Source organism: Strongylocentrotus purpuratus, unplaced genomic scaffold (genome assembly GCF_000002235.5).
Source record: "Strongylocentrotus purpuratus isolate Spur 01 unplaced genomic scaffold, Spur_5.0 spur5_scaffold_13, whole genome shotgun sequence".
Taxonomy (NCBI): Eukaryota; Metazoa; Echinodermata; class Echinoidea; order Camarodonta; family Strongylocentrotidae; genus Strongylocentrotus; species Strongylocentrotus purpuratus.
The window spans coordinates 8027706-8047725 of NW_022145598.1; the positions used below are offsets into that span (position 1 = coordinate 8027706).

The window sequence follows — 20020 nt, forward strand, 5'->3', positions numbered from 1 at the left end:
AAAGTCGGGAGTGCGCCTTATATAGTCAGGAACAGGATATTTGAGTCCTCAAATGCTACTTTCTAGTGGTTTTCAAAAATCTCTGTGTCTCAACATGAATTACATAATGCAAATAAAGAATAGGATCTACTATTTGAAGTTAAACTACATTCCTAATTTGAAAGAAAGAGAGTTTTTTTTTCAGTCTCGATATATTATGCCCTGTCACAAGGCACTTTGCCGGTTGAAGCTGTCCCGTGTCTTCAGCTCACTCACCTGTATGATGCAGCTCACTTACACAGGGGATAACGAATCACCACACGAAAACTAGCCTGTCCACATTTCTGTTTGGACTCGGAGGAAAATTCTGTCATCTTAAGTTTTAAAAACAACATTGTTACTGGGTCTAACTTAGTTCACAAGCACTTCAACCGTGCCTCGTAATAAAATGAAAGTATTTTTTAACACTGTCACGGAAATAAGAGCCGATGATGTTAACAAAAAGACCAATGTTGGCTTTTTTTTGGTGGCGTTTTGTTAACCAGATCAGATCGCGTCTTATTTCAGTGTTCGAAAAATACTTTCACTTTGCATTATACGAGGCACAGTTGAAGTGCTTGTGAACTAAGTTAGACCTATGTCTAGTTACAACTAACAATGTTGTTTTTAAACTAAAGATGACAGATTTTTTTTTCCAGATTTTTTTTCTGATTTTTTTTTCCAGATTTTTTTTCCAGATTTTTTTTTTTTGGGGGGGGGGGGATCTTCAAAATAGGGGTGCGCCTTATAGTTTTGTGATTTGCTTTCTAGTATTGCGATGATGTATAGTTGTACGCTTTAAATTAAGACATGTTCATCATTGAAAATGGTCATGGAAATTTACATTATCCTGCTCTGGAAAGTCATGGAAAGTCATGGAATTTTTAAAATGTGTAAGTGTACGAACCCTGTAACTCCGAATATGCCATATGTATTCCTCCATTGATATACTTCAAACTCCATTTCATAAACATTTTATTCTTACAATGTAGGAGCAAAAAAATGCTAAAACACTTCCATTATTTACATTATTAAGAGCTAAATTGCATGGACCTACACAATGAATGTTACAGAAACCATCATAGAGGATTTTGTATAGCTCTCTATATATACTACTGATACAGCTTTATGTTCATACATGTAGGATGCTGCCTTGGAATATTACATAAAATGTTTTATTATCTGTGTGTGCGGGAAGTGGTGATTTTATTTCATCTTTAAAATCTTGACACGGCACTAATGTCTTTGGGCAAGGCATTAGTATACATGTACCTGGTACGATGATGAAAGCCTTTGTGTTAGTAATCACCATGTGCCTTCACGGTGACCATATGGTAGGAATACACCCCAGGGAGTGGAGATGGTGCACATTGTGCATGAATGGATCCAATGACCAGGGTCATAACATCTGTGACGCGCTGAGAGACGGTATTTTATATTAAAGGGATCGGGTCAGATTCTTTAAAAATCCTGGATTTAGCTCTAATTATGCTGTAATCATAATTATTAACCTTTAGGTCAGTCAGGAATCCCATGACGTTAACAAGTCGATTGCCCGTCTGATTATCAAGACATTTATGATTGGAATTAGAAAATTCTGTCAGGGGAAAATGAGAATGGTAAAACCGGTCACTCAAAGACTTTAACTTTTTTGAGGAACTTCATGATCATATTGAAGTGCAATTTTTTAGGTCATCAATACTTATACACCATATCGCGGACGCTGACAGCACGTAGGGCCATGCATCTCAGATTTGGCATTGGTAAACGATGCCTTTAAGCGCTATATAAATCCAGATTTTTATTATCATCATCTCTTCATGTCATAGGTGTCCAACCCCCAGTTGTGATGGAAGTGGTCATGTGACAGGGAAGTACACCAGTCATCATAAGACGTCCGGATGCCCCCTGGCGGAGAAGAACCAGAACAAGATGCCTCCTACCAAAGAACAGGTCCCACTGGTCCCGCTGCATAAACACCACCAGAAAGGGCGCCCTCCCATGTCTGGAAAAGGAACAGGGCTTGGCAGGGGCAGGAAAAGGTGGGATTGCAAATTATTTGATCACTAAAATAAAGATAATAATAGATAATAAGATAAAAATATGAAGAAATTAAAATACACTATGAACAAAATAAATTTGATTTATGAAGATGATAACAAAAATTATGAAAATAATAAGATAAAATTTTGAAGGTAATAAGATAAGATTACTGAATGGGGGTTTACCTGTTACAGATTCAGATACAGAACTGCTTGAGTTAACTTTACAGTCCTCATTAAAGGTAAAGACCAGTTATGGTCATGCGATTGCATTGTGAAAGAAACGTTGTGGAATCGATCAGAAAAGGTTGATCATCTAGCATCTAGCATCTAGCATCTGCAAGGTTCTGGAATCATCAAAATGATAAGAAATTTGGCCCATTCTTCGTAAAGTTACAAGCACTATACACAGAAAGATGTATATGGGACTACCCTATATCTCTCACAGACCATGAGAGAAACAAATTTACCAAATATATGAATTAGTAGGCAGTTTCCCAGCAATTTTTTTATCATCATGTATTAGTCAAAACATATTCTTTCACATGATTGGTAATGAGAGCTTCCATTTCATTTTTTGAAATTGGGGCGTTTCCAATACTGGTCTTTACCTTTAACAGAACTTAACTGGATGATGACTGAATTCTCTCATTACCATAGGCAGTAATACAGGGGTCATCCAGTTCCTGTAGGTAATGGGTTTAAGACCCTGTCTGAAGTGAAAATGAAATAGATGAATTATATATCAATTAAAGGAAAGCTTACAAGCCATAGATTACAATGATATGAATTATATGGTACTATAGTGCCTGTCAGACGAGTAACAGCCCTCTGCAAACTCGAAATCTAAAGTTTTGACAATTAGGAGTTGTTGACCTAAAAATAGCTATCAAATTGATGAAATCATCGTATATGGAGTACGCATATTCACAATGACTTTGCATTAATTAAGCACGGCTCAATGCCTCAGCTTTATAGGCGAGCCGATCGGTTGCATATATTATGTCGTCACTGTAACTGTGGCAAATTTGACTCCTGTTGACCTGTATTTTGGAGAGGTGCAGAAAATTAGGTTTTAATTTGCTTTTGTGCAATAATGAAAGGGAAAATATTTTGAATTCCTTTATATTTGCATTTTATGTTCATTCAGCTTTCAATTGATAAAAAGTTGTATTTTCATCGGATAGGGTCTTAAATTTCAACTCTTCGTTCTCTTCCTTCTGTTTTCATTCAGGCATAAGGACATGGTTGAACCAGGCAAGCAAAACAAGGTGGAAGGCCAAGGTAAGAATATCCAAATTTTCATTATGATAATAATAATAATGATAAACGGTGCTGACAAAGCGCTTACCACCGAAGTCTCTATTCAAGTTCAAGTTCAATTTATTTCTCCACGAATGCAAAACATAGGGAGCTACATAGAATAAAATACATACATACAATACAATAATAGAACATGTACAATATATATAGAATGACTCCAGTTGGAGCAATGTATCTTTTAAAAAGAAACAAATCAGCAAATGTGGAAGGGGTAGTCAAAAATCAAAAATGATTTGTCGAGGACTACCCCCAATAATTAAAAAAAATTATACAATTAAAACTTAAAAGTAAATATAAGGTAAAATTATGAGGTGGTACAAATAACAAGAAAGAAGAGGTAGAAAAATATCAAAGACAGGGGGGGGGGGGGGTGCATCTACAACAAATGTACCTATATATGAATGTTGTAAAGGATGGGTTACTTAACAGGAATAATCTTAACTTAGCCTTAAAAGAATACAATGAAGAACAATTTTTGATGTCAGGTGGAAGATGACTCCATAACATAGGTCCATTGAAGGGTATCCGTTTTTGTAAAAAAGAAGTCCTAGCTATGGGTGTATGGAAACTATTTGCATTTCTTGTAGCATATGAATGAATAGAAGAGTTCAGTATAACTAGGTCATCAAAGACAGGTGGCAAGTTGTTATGTTTGTACTGGAACATGAATTGACCAAGCTGCATAATATATATAGAATTAACATTTAAATTATTCATCCGTTTAAATAGTGGTGCAGTATGTGCTCGGTAGGAAGATTTGGTTATCAAGCGTATGGCTTTCTTTTGAAGAACTAAAAGTCTATTCAGAAGGGTTACTGAGCAGTTGCCCCAAACAATATTTGCATACGACAAGTAAGGAAGCAGCAATGTATTATAAAGGTTACATAAGATTGACAAAGGAAATATGAAGAATACCTATAGCACTTGAAATCTTGGAGGCAATGTGGTTAAGATGTGTCTTCCAGTTTAAGCCTTCATCTACATATATTCCTTAAAAAATTGTTGAACAGACTCTGGATAAATATTCATCATTTAATTGTACATGTAATTCATAAACATTGAAATTGATATTTCTACCTTTAAACACCATATAATTAGTTTTAGTCATGTTGACCTTTAATTTATTAGCATAAAACCAGCATGAAACCTTCTCCAATTCTGTTTTCAAATCCCTATTCAGTTGCTGAACAGATTTACCAGACAAAAAACATATTTGTGTCATCAGCAAATAATATAAAGGACAGTTTACTAGAAGCATAATGAAGATCATTAATGAATAATAGAAACAATGGGGGGCCAAGGATACTCCCTTGAGGAATTCCAGTCACAACGTTACATAAATCAGAAGACTGTCGATCAATAATAACAAATTGTTTACGATTATTCAAATAATTTTCAAACCAATTCAAGGAAATACCTCTAATACCATAAAATGAAAGTTTTTGTAACAAATATGAATGATTGACACTATCGAAAACCTTAGAAAGATCAAGAAAGATACCAATTGAAACCAGTTTACTTTCTATGGCACAGGATACATAATTCATGAATTCTATTAAAGCCATTAATTAGAGTAATTAAAGCTAATGAGGAACGCCTTCTACAGAAACTCAATGTCTGTTGGTAATCCACAGGCAAAAGTTGATGGTTTCTTTTCTTTTGTTAAAGGGATCCGGTAACTTTGTCTCAGATTCTAAAACAAAATTCTGGATTTAGCTCATGATGCAATGATAATTATAAACCTTTAGGTCAGTCAGGAACCCCATGACTTTTACAAGCCGATCGCCTGTCTGATTATCAAGATATTTATGATTGGAATTACAAATTTTGAAAACCGTTCGCCTGACGGTTTTCATAACACTACAGTCTATTGGGGAAAAAGAGTGAGGTAAAACCGGTCACTCAAAGATTTTTACTTTTTTGAGGCACTTCTTGATCATTTTGAAGCGCAATTTTTTAGGGCTTCAATATTACACCATATCACATACACTGATAACACCAGGGCCGTGTATCTCAGATTTAACATTGTTAAACGATCCCTTTAATGTATTGATTGTTTCTCTTCGTTTTCTTGTATTCTTTGTTATTTTTATACTCCTTTATGTTCCTGGAAATGAAATAAATCTAAATCTAAAGCCAAAGAAATGAAATATGAAGGACTAAACAGACTAGAAGAAATAAACATTCAAGATATAGTGGTTAAAATCAAAGTTTTATATATAAAAGCTTGAAAGCGAACAAAACATATTAGAGGCAAAGAAATAAAAAGTTATTGTACATACTAGTAGGTATTTTTTCATCGCAACTGCTTTTTTTTGCCTTTTCAAAGGTGATAATTTGTTCATAAATTTTTGTAAGCCTATCACATTTTACTCTTTTTTGTGGCTAATATCTGATTTTAGGTATTTTCATATTTTTTTGACTCCATATTTGATTCAGTCCAGTTTGATTTAATAAAAAGAAAGCGGATGCTTTGTGAAATTTCAGAAATACATTTTTATTCATTGATTTTATTTTATAATTGTCCGGAGAAGTTACATTCAATTTCTTACCACATTCAAATAGTTAAAAACAACTTGCTGCCGTTGGAATAGTTCTTTGGAATCTCCTGAAAATGTTCAATTGTTTTGTTTCACTTTATATTTATTTTTGTTTGTTTGTTCGTTGTGGTTGTTGTTTTTAGTAAGTGATTTTTCACGAAAGTCTTAAAGCCCCACTGCACTAGTTTGGCCAGGATGGATTAGACCTCCCTGCATGGTCACTGACAGGTGGTAATCTCATCAAATCAGCTCTCAATTAACATAAGAAAAAGGGGACCATGGGGGACCAGCAGGCACCGCTTAGGCATTGTTTTCTTTATAGAGGGAGCAAGTAGCTACAAGTAGTTCAGTGGGGCTTTAAAATATTTTTGAATTTTCAGCCAAATGACATGTATGATTTATTCTGTTAAAAGAGGTTAATATCTCTTCTTTTTTTTTGGTGATAAATATTCAGATGGGCAATCGAACCTGCAGTCTCAGCTCCACCAATCCGTCTTCATGTCTGCCATGTCACCACACCCTGCCAAAGATCTGCCCCTCTGCTGGGAGCAACATTCCAAGCTGTTACCGGGCGTGGCCAACCTCTCGGCAGCCACCGTTGCTAGGTGGACCATGGACGAAGTGGCCAGCTTTGTCCAGAAGCTGCCCGGATGCCAGGAGCACGCGTCCAAGTTTGCTGATGAGGTGGGTTGATAATTATTGGGACTCGTAATGGCAAGACCCAAAGTAGGCTCTTGTCCAACTCCAATCGTGAAAGTAATTTTGAGTAGTAGAAATGTTTGTGTGGACAAACAAAATATAAACAAACCAACAAGAAACGTCCTGAAAATCATGTTTAATGAGAAAATACAGTTTGATGACGCAAATGCGACATGTTATGTACATGTGTCAGGACATCTGCTAGTAACTGTTTCTCATATTCTTTTGTTCATTACTCAGCAATTACTAATTTTCCTTAAAGCTTATCTGCCGTAGTTTACAGGAGGGATTAGACCGCTCTGCAAGGTCACTGGACAGGTGGTTATCTCATCAACTCAGCTCTCAGTTAAAATAAGAAAAAGAGGATCATGGGGGACTAATGGTCACCGATTAGGCATTGTTTGTTATATAGAGGGCGCAAGTAGCTACCAGTAGTGCAGTGGGCCTTTAAAGTCATAAGTCATATGTCAGGTTTATGAAAAATACACTCAAAATTGTCGTTATGTCTTGTATGACATACACTTGATAGCTCAAAATATTTCATTGAACATTGTTGAACTTTGCAAAGGAAGCCAAAAGGTGAAATTTCCCAGCTCCCAGCTCCAGCAACAACCTACATTGGTAGTTGTGAACTTTCAAAAAATTTCTTAAAGGCCCACTGCACTACTTATAGCTACTTGCGCCCTCTATATAACAAACAATGCCTAATCAGTGACCATTGGTCCCCCATGATCCTCTTTTTCTTATGTTAACTGAGAGCTGAGTTGATGAGATAACCACCTGTCCAGTGACCTTGCAGGGCGGTCTAATCTCTCCTGTAAACTACGGCAGATAAGCTTTAAAGGGAGAGGGTTGTCAGTTTCAATGTGCAGTAGGCCATAATGCGCTGACCCCAGACTTGGTGGAAACAGCATTAATGGGTGTACAAATCTGCACACAGCAAACCTAAAGGCCTATCAAGAAATATAGTCTCTCGGAGAGTCTTCACGTGAGGGGAAAATGAGATAATGACTTACCATATGGGGGGGGGGGGGGGATGGATGGTAAATGCAAAGCATTACATTCGGTAAACACCCGAATAGTGTCAAATTTCACATGAAAGCCAACTGCCATGCGCCTTTAAGCCTGTCTGTACTAGTTTGGCCAGGGGGATTAGACCTCCCAGTAAGGTTACTGACAGGTGGCTATCTCATCAACTCAAGAAAAAGAGGATCATGGGGGACCAATGGTCACTGATTAGGAATTGTTTTCTATATAGAGGAAGCAAGTAGCTACAAGTAGTGCAGTCCTGCTTTAAGATATCAAATGTGAACCAGTGATTCTTTGACAATAATCCTTCTGCTATCATCCGTTCATCTTTGCAGCAAATTGATGGTGAAGCTTTCCTCCTGCTGACTCAGAGCGACATCGTCAAGATCATGACCATCAAGCTAGGTCCAGCGCTCAAGATCTACAACGCCATCCTCATCTTAAAGAACTCGGAAGAGAGCTGAGATACATCAAGTGTGCAATGGATAAATAGACACTAAACACAGCTCATGATGAAGTAGAACACCCTGAGCAAGTCTGGTGAATGCTTAGATACAGTGGAAGTTCATGAGGCAAGCTAGGTCCAGTGCTCAAGATCTACAACGCTATCCTCATCTTAAAGAACTCTGAAGAAAGCTGAGATACATGTACCATATGCGATGGAGAAATAGACACTGAATGCAGCTCATGATGAAGTAGAGTATCCTGATAAAGTCTGGTGATTGCTTAGATACAGTGGAAACTTATAATGCAAGCTGGGTCCAGCGCTCAAGATCTACAACGCCATCCTCATCTTAAAGAACTCGGAAGAGAGCTGAGATACATCAAGTGTGCGATGGATAAATAGACACTAAACACAGCTCATGATGAAGTAGAACACCCTGAGCAAGTCTGGTGAATGCTTAGATACAGTGGAAACTTATAATGCAAGCTGGGTCCAGCGCTCAAGATCTACAACGCTATCCTCATCTTAAAGAACTCGGAAGAGAGCTGAGATACATCAAGTGTGCGATGGATAAATAGACACTAAACACAGCTCATGATGAAGTAGAACACCCTGAGAGAGAGTCTAGTGAATGCTTACAGTGGAAACTTATGAGGACAAGGACGTTGAGACGATGAAAACTACCTTCTTATCTATTTGAAATCTTGTATCAAGATTGAAAGATGAGCATCTTTCCTAATAAGAGCCACTGGCGGGACTCAGTATGAAAATATTAACGAGATGCGATTTTAACCCTGAGGAATTTGGCTGAATGCTACATTAAATTAGATATTAAAAAGTATGCACTTTTTATAGAAATAGACACTTAACATGACTCTGGACGACACCAGTGTTGAGATGCAGTTTTCATCACTGGAACTCTGATGAGTGCTACAATATTTATTCCAAGATTTGCATTTTTGTTTAAAAAATAGAAAGAGACTCGTGACAGGAATCAGGATGAAGGCAATATTGAGATACCATTTCACTTTGAAGGACAGTATGACAAGTTATTTATTCAAACATCAGCGTCTTTGACAAGAAGAGACTTTGACTGCATAGGCTCAGGAAGGAAACAATATGAAGATGCAATTTTTTTTTCTCTGAGGAACTTTGTTGGTTGCTTGTAAGTTAGTTATCCAATGAGGGTACTGCATCTTAGAAACATAATTCATATGACTCAAGATGGTAGCAAATTTGAGATGCAATTTTTTTCCTAAAGGATAAAAACTGACAATATTTATATGAGTTCTTTTGGATGTTCAATAACCCAGACCTTGATGCTGAGATGCAAATTTCATCTCAATGCCTCTGAAGGAAGCAGAGATATTTATTTCATTTTGTATGAGAGGAAAACTTGAAATTTGCTCAGGATCGAATCATTTGAATGGATTTTTAAATGCGATCATAGTCTTAAAGGAACTAAGACTGACAGTAATTGATTCTTATGTTATAACGGTGATCTTTTTCAAAAGAGGGACTCATGAAAACTTCTTCGTGAGAAGTTGATTTGGAGTAGTAGTCTTGAATTCATAAGACTCTAAAGAAAACGAAATTTCTACATGTTTACATCTAAATGCACATCTATTTTGTAATGGAACTATTGCAGGACTCCTGGGCCCCGTCTTATACACAGTTCCGATTAATCGCAACTGCTTGCAATTTATATCAATCGAAGCTACGTGCATAAGAGATAGAGAATTGCAAACTTGTGACTGATTGGAGGACTTGGAATTGATTAGGATCAATCGCAACTCTTTATAAGACAGGACCTAGACATGGTCTTGTCATGCAATCCTCATCCAATACAATACACAAGTGAGACATCTGTCCCACCAATTTAGGAAAGCATTTTGCTTTTTTAAAAGCATTAGGTTACTTTGCCTCTGATTCTAAACAAAATCCTGGATTTAGCTCATGTTGCAATCATAATTATAAACCTTTAGGTCAGAAATGAATCCCATGAGTTTTACAAGCCAATCACGTGTTTGATTATCAAGATATTTATGATTGAAATTCGAAATTTCAGAAACCATTTATCCAACAGTTTTGAACAGCTTTTATAACACTACAGTCTATTGGGGAAAATGGGAATGATAAAACCGGTCACTCAAAGATTTTTACTTTTTTGAAACACTTCATGATCATATTGAAGCACAATTTTTTTTAGGGCTTCAATAGTACACCATATCACAGACACTGATAACAGGTAGGGCCATGCATCTCAGATTTGTAAAACTCTAAACATTGTTAAACAATGCCTTTAAAAAGAGAGACAATATCAAGAACTATCGGAAGCTTAATTCACAACTCTTTCACTAGCAGCTTGAGGACTTGTGACACATGAAAGTCCAGAAGACAAAGAAACTATTATGATTGAATTTGAAGTGAAATTGTCTATGCTAAAGTATCAGTACATGCCCATCACATTGATGTACATGTAATGATTCCATGACATTTGCTCCGGCGACAATTGCTCCGCTGTAAATTTCATACACTAATCGAATGGCTAACTTCAACCCTGGATTCAACACTATACCCTACCCTAAACCTAACATAAAACCCTATTGAAACCCTAACCCTAACCCTACATCTTAGACGAAATAAAGCCCGGAGCAATTGTCGCAGGAGCAAATGTCGTGTCACCATAATAATACCTTCAATATTATTGTATCACTATTCTCACTGTCGAGCAATATGAAATCTATTTTGCATCCATTTATGTGTAGTAATGGCTCTAGATTGGAAAGAGGTCCAATTATTGTATGATTGTACAGTCAAACCTGCTTTAGTGACCAACTGTCTACAAAGACCACCTGTCTACAAATGTCACTTTTTGTGTTCCCCTTGGGATGCCAAAATATACGAGTTTGACTGTATCACCATTCTCACTGTGAATCAATATGATATCTATTTTGCATCCATTTATCGCTCTAGATTGGAAAGAGGTCCAATTATTGTATAATCTAAATACAAAGTAGACCTGGGCCTCCTAGAAAGGCCTAGACCACTTGTTATTTCCGCTATCGAGTAGGAGTGAGTCCAGTGAGCGAAATATCGGCCGGCATGATTTTTAAATTTCCGGGGTCAGAGAAAATAAAAATAAATTAGTGCTCACTACCCCCCACTTTATAGCGAAATATCTACCGGCACGATGCTCAAATTTCAGCATACTACTACTTCAAATTGATTTCAAATTTGGGCCTACCCCCTAAGAAATCCTGGATCCGCGCCTGTAATCAACATCATTTATCTACCAAGTGCTAAAAGGTATTTCTGCTTTTACAAATTTTTCCAATGATAAATGTATGTGTGTGTAGCCACCCAAAGAGACCCATGGCTTGACATCCTGTCCGAAGGGTTGCAGGGATAAGCCTCGTTCACAAATTCCATTACGAACTGCTACGAACGCCGTATGAACGATTTTCAGACAATGGAAATTCGGGAAGACAATGGAAAAACGGAGATTCATACAAATGCATTGTCCATAACTTCAAACAAACCTTTGTGACCGTAGCTTAAATATCGGTGTAACTGAAGAGAGGGAAAAACTCTACCAAAGTACTTTTGTATCGTACGTACTGACAAGATGTGGGATGTAACGACACTGATTTGTCGTTCCCCAGAATTACTCATGCAATTCTCTCTGTTATTTATGGCATGCACGGCTACCCAACTCAATATGTACATGTGTATACGAAGATATGACTTTGTCGATGCAATTGTTGTCATTATTGTATTGAGACTTCAAACACTGTTTATTTTATACAAGTAAATGTTCTTGCTTCCATGACATTCATGGAAGTCTCAAGACCGAAATATTTGATGAAAATGTTAAGTGTGGTTTACTACTGTGGCAGTAATGCTGAAGATTAAGGTGTTGATGATGATGATAGTGGTTATAATGATGATGGTGATGATGATGGTGATGATGGTGATGATGATGGTGATGGTGATGGTGATGATGATGATAATGATCGTGGTGGTTATAATGATGATGGTGATGATGATGGTGATGATGGTGATGATGATGGTGATGGTGATGGTGATGATGATGATAATGATCGTGGTGGTTATAATGATGATGGTGATGATGATGGTGATGATGGTGATGATGATGGTGATGGTGATGGTGATGATGATGATAATGATCGTGGTGGTTATAATGATGATGGTGATGGTGATGGTGATGATGGTGATGATGATGGTGATGGTGATGGTGATGATGATGATAATGATCGTGGTGGTTATAATGATGATGGTGATGGTGATGATGATGATAATGATCGTGGTGGTTATAATGATGATGGTGATGGTGATGGTGATGATGATGATAATGATCGTGGTGGTTATAATGATGATGGTGATGGTGATGGTGATGATGGTGATGATGATGGTGATGGTGATGGTGATGTTGATGATGGTGATGATGAAGGTGCTGATGATGATGATGATGATGGTGATGATGGTGATGATGATGGTGATGATGATGGTGATGTTGATGATGGTGATGATGAAGGTGCTGATGATGATGATGGTGATGATGACGGTGCTGCTGCTGATGATGATGATTCGTACACTTACACATTTTAAAAATTCCATGACTTTCCATGACTTTGCAGAGCAGGAAAATGTAAATTTCCATTACCATTTTCAATGTTGAACATGTCTTAATTTAAAGCGTACAACTAACCATCATCGCAATACTAGGAAGCAAATCACAAAACTGTAAGGCGCACCCCTATTTCAAAGATCCCCCCCCCCAAAAAAAAAAAAAAAAAAAAAAAATCTAAAAAAAAATCTGGAAAAAAAATAATCTGTCATCTTTAGTTTAAAAACAACATTGTAACTAGACCTAGGTCTAACTTAGTTCACAAGCACCTCAACTGTGCCTCATAATGAAAAGTGAAAGTATTTTTCGAACACTGAAATAAGACGCGATCTGATCTGGTTAACAAAAAGCTACCAAAAAAAAGCCAACATTGGTCTTTTTGTTAACATACTTTCATTTTATTACGAGGCACAGCTGAAGTACTTGTGAACTAAGTTAGACCCAGTAACAATGTTGTTTTTAAAACTAAAGATGACAGAATTTTCCTCCGAGTCCAAACAGAAATGTGGACAGGCTAGTTTTCGCGTGGTGATTCGTTATCCCTGTGGAATCAACTGCGATTCAGGGTTGCGAGTAAAGAGCAACACAATTTTTAAAGGGGTTCTTAAGAAAATACGAGTAGCTCATGATGCATAGTTATTTACATTTAAATTAATGTTTTATGAATATTCTGTGGTAAAACCCCTGGGTAAAACACCTTCATTCAAACTTTTAATCAAAATCAAAGCACAAGCTCGTGCATGCAGCATTCCTGTATGTACACACACCGGCACCACACACCGCACCTGTCACTGCAAGTCATTTACGCACACAAGCATCTTGCATACAGTATGAAAGACTCAATAGACACGATACTAGTAGGTCCTAAAGATATTGCGTGTAATTTATAACGAAAAAGGTCCTGAACCACAGATTTTACAAAATGTTTTTTCCTTTGTTCACAAGACAAATTAAATGCCATTTTAACAAACATCTTGAAAAAAAAGAAGATTTTCCCTGACTTTCCAGAAGAAATGGATGAATTCCCTGACTTTCCCTGACTTTTTGCTTCTGGAAAAAACATTTTTAAATTCCCTGACTTTCCAGAAATTCCCTGACCCGTACGCCCGGCCCCCCCCCCCACTCAGTGTTATTTAGGGTACGCATATGCTCGTACCCTCTTTTTGAAAGCACCCCCTATCTGAGGACTGCCAACATTTCCAAACCCCCCTTTCGCGGGCTTTTCACAGGCTTTTCCTGCCTTGGAGACCCCCCTAAATCAGGAAAAATGCTCAATGTACCCCCCTAAATTCGGAATATTTTCTCAGGAGTTCAAAGAGATGAGAGAAAAAAAGAAAAGCACCCCCTTTTTAAAGAAATCTCAGGGTGGAAAGTCAAATACACCCCTTTTTTTACAATTCTCGGGCCGGACTTTGTCGCACGAAAAATACCCCTTTACCGGACATTTTGGCAACACGCATGCGGTCATTCCGACCTCTGAGTGGGGGGGGGGGGGGGGGGCGGGCCCGTACGAACCCTGTAGACCGTGCTGCTGCTGATGATGATGATAATGAGGATGATGATGGTGCTGATGATGGTGCTGCTGCTGCTGATGGGGATGGTGGTGGTGATGCTGCTGATAACGACGACGACAACGATTATGAATCAATTATTGCTGTGGTGGAAATGATAATGATCATGATGATTGATTATGAATGATAGTGACGAAAAGAGAAACCAAATAACATCAGCATTCCGATTTATTTTTCTCTGTATTCTGACGAATAATAATAATAATAATAATCTGGATTATATAGCGCTCAATTAGGAATACCGTCTCTAAGCGCGTTACAAATATTATTACCTCTGGGTACGGAGTAGCGAATGTAAATTAATGCCTTGCCAAAGGACATTAATGCCGTGTAGGGGATCGAATCCACGACCTTTGCATTTCAAGTCAAGTGATATTTGATTCCCCCACTGTTACATTCCCTTCTGCTATAAGCCGTTAACTTTTCTTGGATTAAAACCATATATCACATATACATAATGAGCTACATTATTTATCACTTTTTTTATGTAGACTGCCCGTATAATATAAGATTTGATTTTTGTTATCGCAATATTGATCCAATTGCTATTTAATGGTTGGGGTTTGGTAATCCTGTGCAAAATACGGAAGAAATATTTTGTTCCTCCATATTTGTATTATTATGTATCCTTTGAGGGTAGTCATACTATCAAGCTTTGCTTATTTTGTCAACCCTCCTGTTTGATGTTCTCGATTAGTTACACCCAGCCTTACCTTATTTATATTCTTTTGTCATGTGTAAATTTGCAATATTTGTTTGTTATATATTTGTAAAAATGCAAAAGAAAAAGAAAATCAAACAGAAATAAATAAATCAAATCAAATCAAATCAAATCAAATTAAAAAAAACCGGCTTCATATATTAAAATTCATTAATTTTCTAAAGCATTGTGCGTGAAAAATCCACCTCCATGTGAAGGTAGTTTGAAAACTTGTAACACAAATCAAGCATAGTAAAGCAAAAGCACACGCGCACATCATCTTATATCAATCTATCAATCATTCCATTATACAAATTCATCTCAATAAGTATTGTCTATCCGTCCAACATTGTCTTCGATAAAGAAAGTGAAATTCATTTGAGGGTTTTTTGTTTCGTATACTGTCAAAGTAATGAATAAAGATTGTTCAATCATCTATATTCGTTTTGGTTGCTAAGAGTTGAAAACAAAAGTGCTATGACTGGGGCGGGGGGGGGGGGTACAAGGGTCGTGCACAGGCCCCCGCTATTCACTTTGTCCGTATAACTCCGAATCCCATGTGTACTTCACGTCAATACAAGAGAGAGAGAGAGAGAGAGAGAGAGAGAGAGAGAGAGAAAGAAAGAAAGAAAAGGGGGCGGATGGAAGATACCAGTACCCCTTAATGCCTTACATACTCTACGCCATCAAATAGAAACGGTCACTTGTGATGTAGATCAAAATAAAAGTACATGAGAGAGAATAAATATTGTGTAGGTGTGAAGTGACGATGTTTCTACAAACTTGTTAACAGAGGCGGATCCAGGAAAGTCAGAAAGATTTGAGGGGAAAGCTGGGCTGGCAGGGGTGGGGGCCTGGGGGGGGGGGGGGGGTGGAGATGGAGGTGAGGAGGATAAACGAAAAATCCCAACATATTTTTAAAATAATTTGTTTTATTGTTTTTTTTCTCGTTCTATCTGTCTCTATCCGTCTCTCTCCCTCTCTCCTCTCTCTATCTTTCTCTTTATTTTATCTTCTCTGAAGCGAGATTCGAGTTGGTCCAGTTTAGACATGGGTGGGGGGGGGGGGCGGTGTGGGGGTATCTCCAGACTCCTGCCCGTAAAAGCATAGACTGAGGTATTATACAAATAATATACAGTTGTAAGGGCATTAACATGATGTTTTATAACATGATTTTACTAATGACCGGTCATTTATTTAGTAAAATTAAGTGTTAGGCAAAATAAATGCCTGGTCACGTGTACGCTCCCGTCGATCAACTAATCATTAATTAGGATCCGCTTCATTATCTTATAAAGGCCTATATTCAAGTTTCGATTGCATTAAGTTAATCATGATAAAACAAATGATTTGGTTTGGGTGGAGCTAGGATACACGAATGATGTTATACGGGCGATATGAATATTCATTACATCAGTCAACAGCCACTCAGATGACGAGTATGCACTTATCACTCAAACGTTCTTGATAACCTGATAAGAGATCTATTTATCATTTTCATTTCAACAGATCAGCACTACATATAAATCCACTTCAGCAATGGCTCATTTACAAGCTTTAATTCTTCTATTTCTGGTGTCAATATTAAACCAGGTGTATACAGAGGGAAGCGAATACGGTAAGAACAATGTTTTGTCAATATAATTCACTGACCATGTCACAATAGCTTTTTATAATGATTTTATACAAAATCATTAATAAAACAAAGACATGCATTCTGGAGGAAAAGCACTGGAGTATTTTGAAGAGGCAAGAAAGCAAGTAGCCCCTCAGCAAAATTCCACCCCAAATAAGAGATAACAATAATTACTTTTCATTTAAAAAGCTAAATAATCATCATTTGAAATTGTTGCTAAAAACAGCAAAGATCATGTAAATTGAGCGCGATTTTTCATCGTCTTCCTGAGCGGTCGCAGTGCGACTTATCCCGCAACAAGATTAATTAAAGTGGGGGTAAGGTAGCCAAACTTTATAAATAAGACAAGGTGGAAATTGACGACACATTACCTGTGGAAATTGACGACACATTACCTGTAAAGCAAAGTAAAATGAGCGCCCTTCTTATTTCTTTGTTCTAACTAATCTCCTCAAACATAGATTAATTAATTAACATCAGGAATGGTTCCTGTAGCTATAGCATCACGAGTAAAAATTGCGATGAGTTTAGGAAGCAAACGAACAGTACCTCTGGAGTCGCTGCCGCAGCGGTCTATATTGGATCGTTGTATAGCGTAGACCGGTCCATGCAGTAGGGTCTATCAATTAGCTTTCATCATTTTTTCTCACTACTCCGTTTCGTTGACAATCAGCCATGCATGAAGACTTTTGATAAATATCTTTATTTCTACGGCAGGCAGCTATTGAAAACGATTTCGTTTAATCAAATTATGGAAACGCAAGCATTACTTTAAACAAACAGAACTTTGTTATTCCTGCCTCATTTTTCCTGGTTGAGGTTGTATAGGGCAGAAAATGAACTTCCTAGAAATGTGATTTTTTTTCTTCGAAATTCAGATACCGCCCGCCAAATGACTTTTTGGTTTCCTTCCTTCAAATTGCTTTTAATCACTCATGCGTGAAATATGCATTATATGAGTTGCATCAAATGAAAGAGGAGGATATAAGCTTTACAAATGTGTGTCATTTATTAATTATAATTGTGATTAATAGAGTTATGATAAAACATCGATCATCATCATTCTCGAATTCGTTTTTTCTGGGACGCACTGTATAAAAATAGATTGAATAAAAGAAAGTCAATCGCCCTTCCCTTCCAATCTATTGAGCGGCGAATAAAGCAATTTATTTGCTTAAAGATGAAGTTGAGTTCTGGTCATGCGATTGAATTGTGAAAGAAACGGTGTGGAACCGACCAGAAAAGGTTGATCATCTAGCATATAAGCATTTGTGTGTATTGCAAGGTTCTGGAATCATCAAAATGATATGAAATTTGGCCAAGTCTTGGTAAAGTTACGTGGCGTAAAAAGCCGGCCCCCCGATTTTTACGATGTTACATGCATATTTAGAATATGAAGGCATTTGAAGAGCCATACTTTTCAGGGAACATGTCTTATCTGATGTTCTTCCACACTTGCATAATAAGAATGAGTAATGCTCACAAATTATTTTTCACCTCTTCCCAGAACTCAACCTTCTCTTTAAAACAATGGGATGATTATTGGTTGGGTTGGTGTGGGTTGGTGTGTTGGTGACAGTTTATGTTCGTTTTGTAAACAGGAAATAGAAACATTCAAAAATTAAAATGTACATCTTCTTGTTTATCTTCATGTATCAAATTGAAATCCAACTACCACATACATCTGTGAATCTTGATGTACACCCCTCTATTTTTTTTTCTCTCTCTCTTTCCCTTTTTACCAATATTGTTTTTTCTCGAAACTTGTATTATTATGTATCCATTGAGGGTAGTCATGCCATCAAGCTTTGCTTACTTTGTCAACCCTCCTGTTTGATGTTTTCGATTAGTTACAGCCAGCCTTACTTTATTCTACATGTACGCTTTTGTCACGTGTAAAATTTGCAATGATTTGTTAAATGTTGTTTGTTTGATATTTGTGAAACTGCAAAGGAAAATGAAAATGAAACAAAAATTAATAAATCAATCAAATCAAATCATACATTTATTTTTATCTTGCGGGAGCGTTCAAAGGATATGGCAGGCTTTTGTACAACTTTTGAGTTAGATGGAATTAAAGATTTAGAATGGCAAGATATATTTGTTGGGTTGGCAGGTAGTTCATATATAATACAAAAATCTGTAATACTATAATTTTCATGGTGAAGTATGTTATTTTTATGTCAAGACCTGGGAGGGGGGGGGGGGGAAGTAACAACTTTAGAAAAGATGAAGAAACCCATTTTTAATTATACAGATGAGGATCAGAAAATAACCATTAAAATGGGAAAGCTGGGATTTAATTTTCTAAAGGGGGAGCAGCTTAGTGTTAATCAAGATTTGTTTTCCTCTCCACCGTGGGCTTGTTAAAGTTTAACTCTATTTTGCAGCCTGGTTAACTTACTTATATATTACATTTCTTGAGTTGAGAATGTTAGCAGACATCCACTGAGTGAGTAGTGTGTGTGTGTGTGTGTGGGGGGGGGGGTGGGTGTGTTTGTGTGAGGGATCGGGGGGGGGGGCAGGACTTTGTACCAGGTAAAATAACCGCCAGATTTGTTAAAGTTTTTTCTTTATATAAGTGAATAACATGTAAAACTGACTTATAAATATGTTTATGTACTTTAAGTTTATTTGTTGCTCAGTTATAATGTATAAACAATAAATATTGAAAGCGTATTACATTTGGAGCAAAAAACAAAATTACAAAAAACAAAAAAGTGTGTGATGGAGATGGGAGAGGTGCCTATGTGTGTGTGCGTGCGTGCGTGTGTGCGTGTGTGTGAGAGAGAGAGAGAGAGAGAGAAGAGAGAGAGAGAGAGAGAGAGTTAAAGAGAAGAGGGACGGGAGCTTGGGCGTCGGGTAGAGATAAAAAAATAAAGGAAGAAGTGTAGGTGAAAAATAAAAATACTCAGCAGTTCTTTTGTGCCTCTTTAAATGCTTTTTGAAATGCTGTGTGAACATAATTTTATTCGCCTTTCGATAGAGGGATGAAGCTAGTCATGTGTCCCAAACCCCACTAGAATTATAAATAGATGAACACACGTAAAGACATACAGAAAGACAGACAGATAAACAGATAGATAGACGGACAGATAGGTATATATTTCATATTCCATCTGTAGTTTTTTTTTTTTTTTAAGAAAAGAGAATATATAAGAACTCGAAGCCTGAACCGCTGTACTTTGCAATGATACCTATGGGCTAAGATGCTGCGGTTTCGCAAGGCAACATTTCCGGTGATACACGATATGGAGCTGCCAATCTTAAATTAATCACAGTAATTCGACCTAAATTAGCTACCATGATATGGCGCAAAGTATGTAAATAAAAGATAATGGTTGTCATTTAGTGATGGAAGATCTT

At 37.1% G+C, this 20020-nt stretch overlaps 1 protein-coding gene and 1 long non-coding RNA gene across 2 annotated transcripts in view; both read left to right on the forward strand.

Annotated features, from left to right (window-relative positions):
* LOC587463 (lethal(3)malignant brain tumor-like protein 4) overlaps nucleotides 1–9954 on the forward strand; it is a 30264-nt gene extending 20310 nt beyond the window's left edge. Inside the window, 4 exon segments of the mRNA XM_030982813.1 lie at nucleotides 1848–2060; nucleotides 3295–3344; nucleotides 6378–6607; nucleotides 7987–9954. Of these exon segments, the coding sequence (XP_030838673.1) occupies nucleotides 1848–2060; nucleotides 3295–3344; nucleotides 6378–6607; nucleotides 7987–8115 (622 nt within the window). The 3' untranslated portion in view covers nucleotides 8116–9954.
* An 834-nt stretch (nucleotides 9955–10788) lies between these two features.
* LOC115922966 lies at nucleotides 10789–11961 on the forward strand. The gene is made up of 2 exons (XR_004063702.1): nucleotides 10789–10887; nucleotides 11084–11961. It is a non-coding gene; the product is annotated as an uncharacterized LOC115922966 (long non-coding RNA).
* Nucleotides 11962–20020: the final 8059 nt, after the last annotated feature.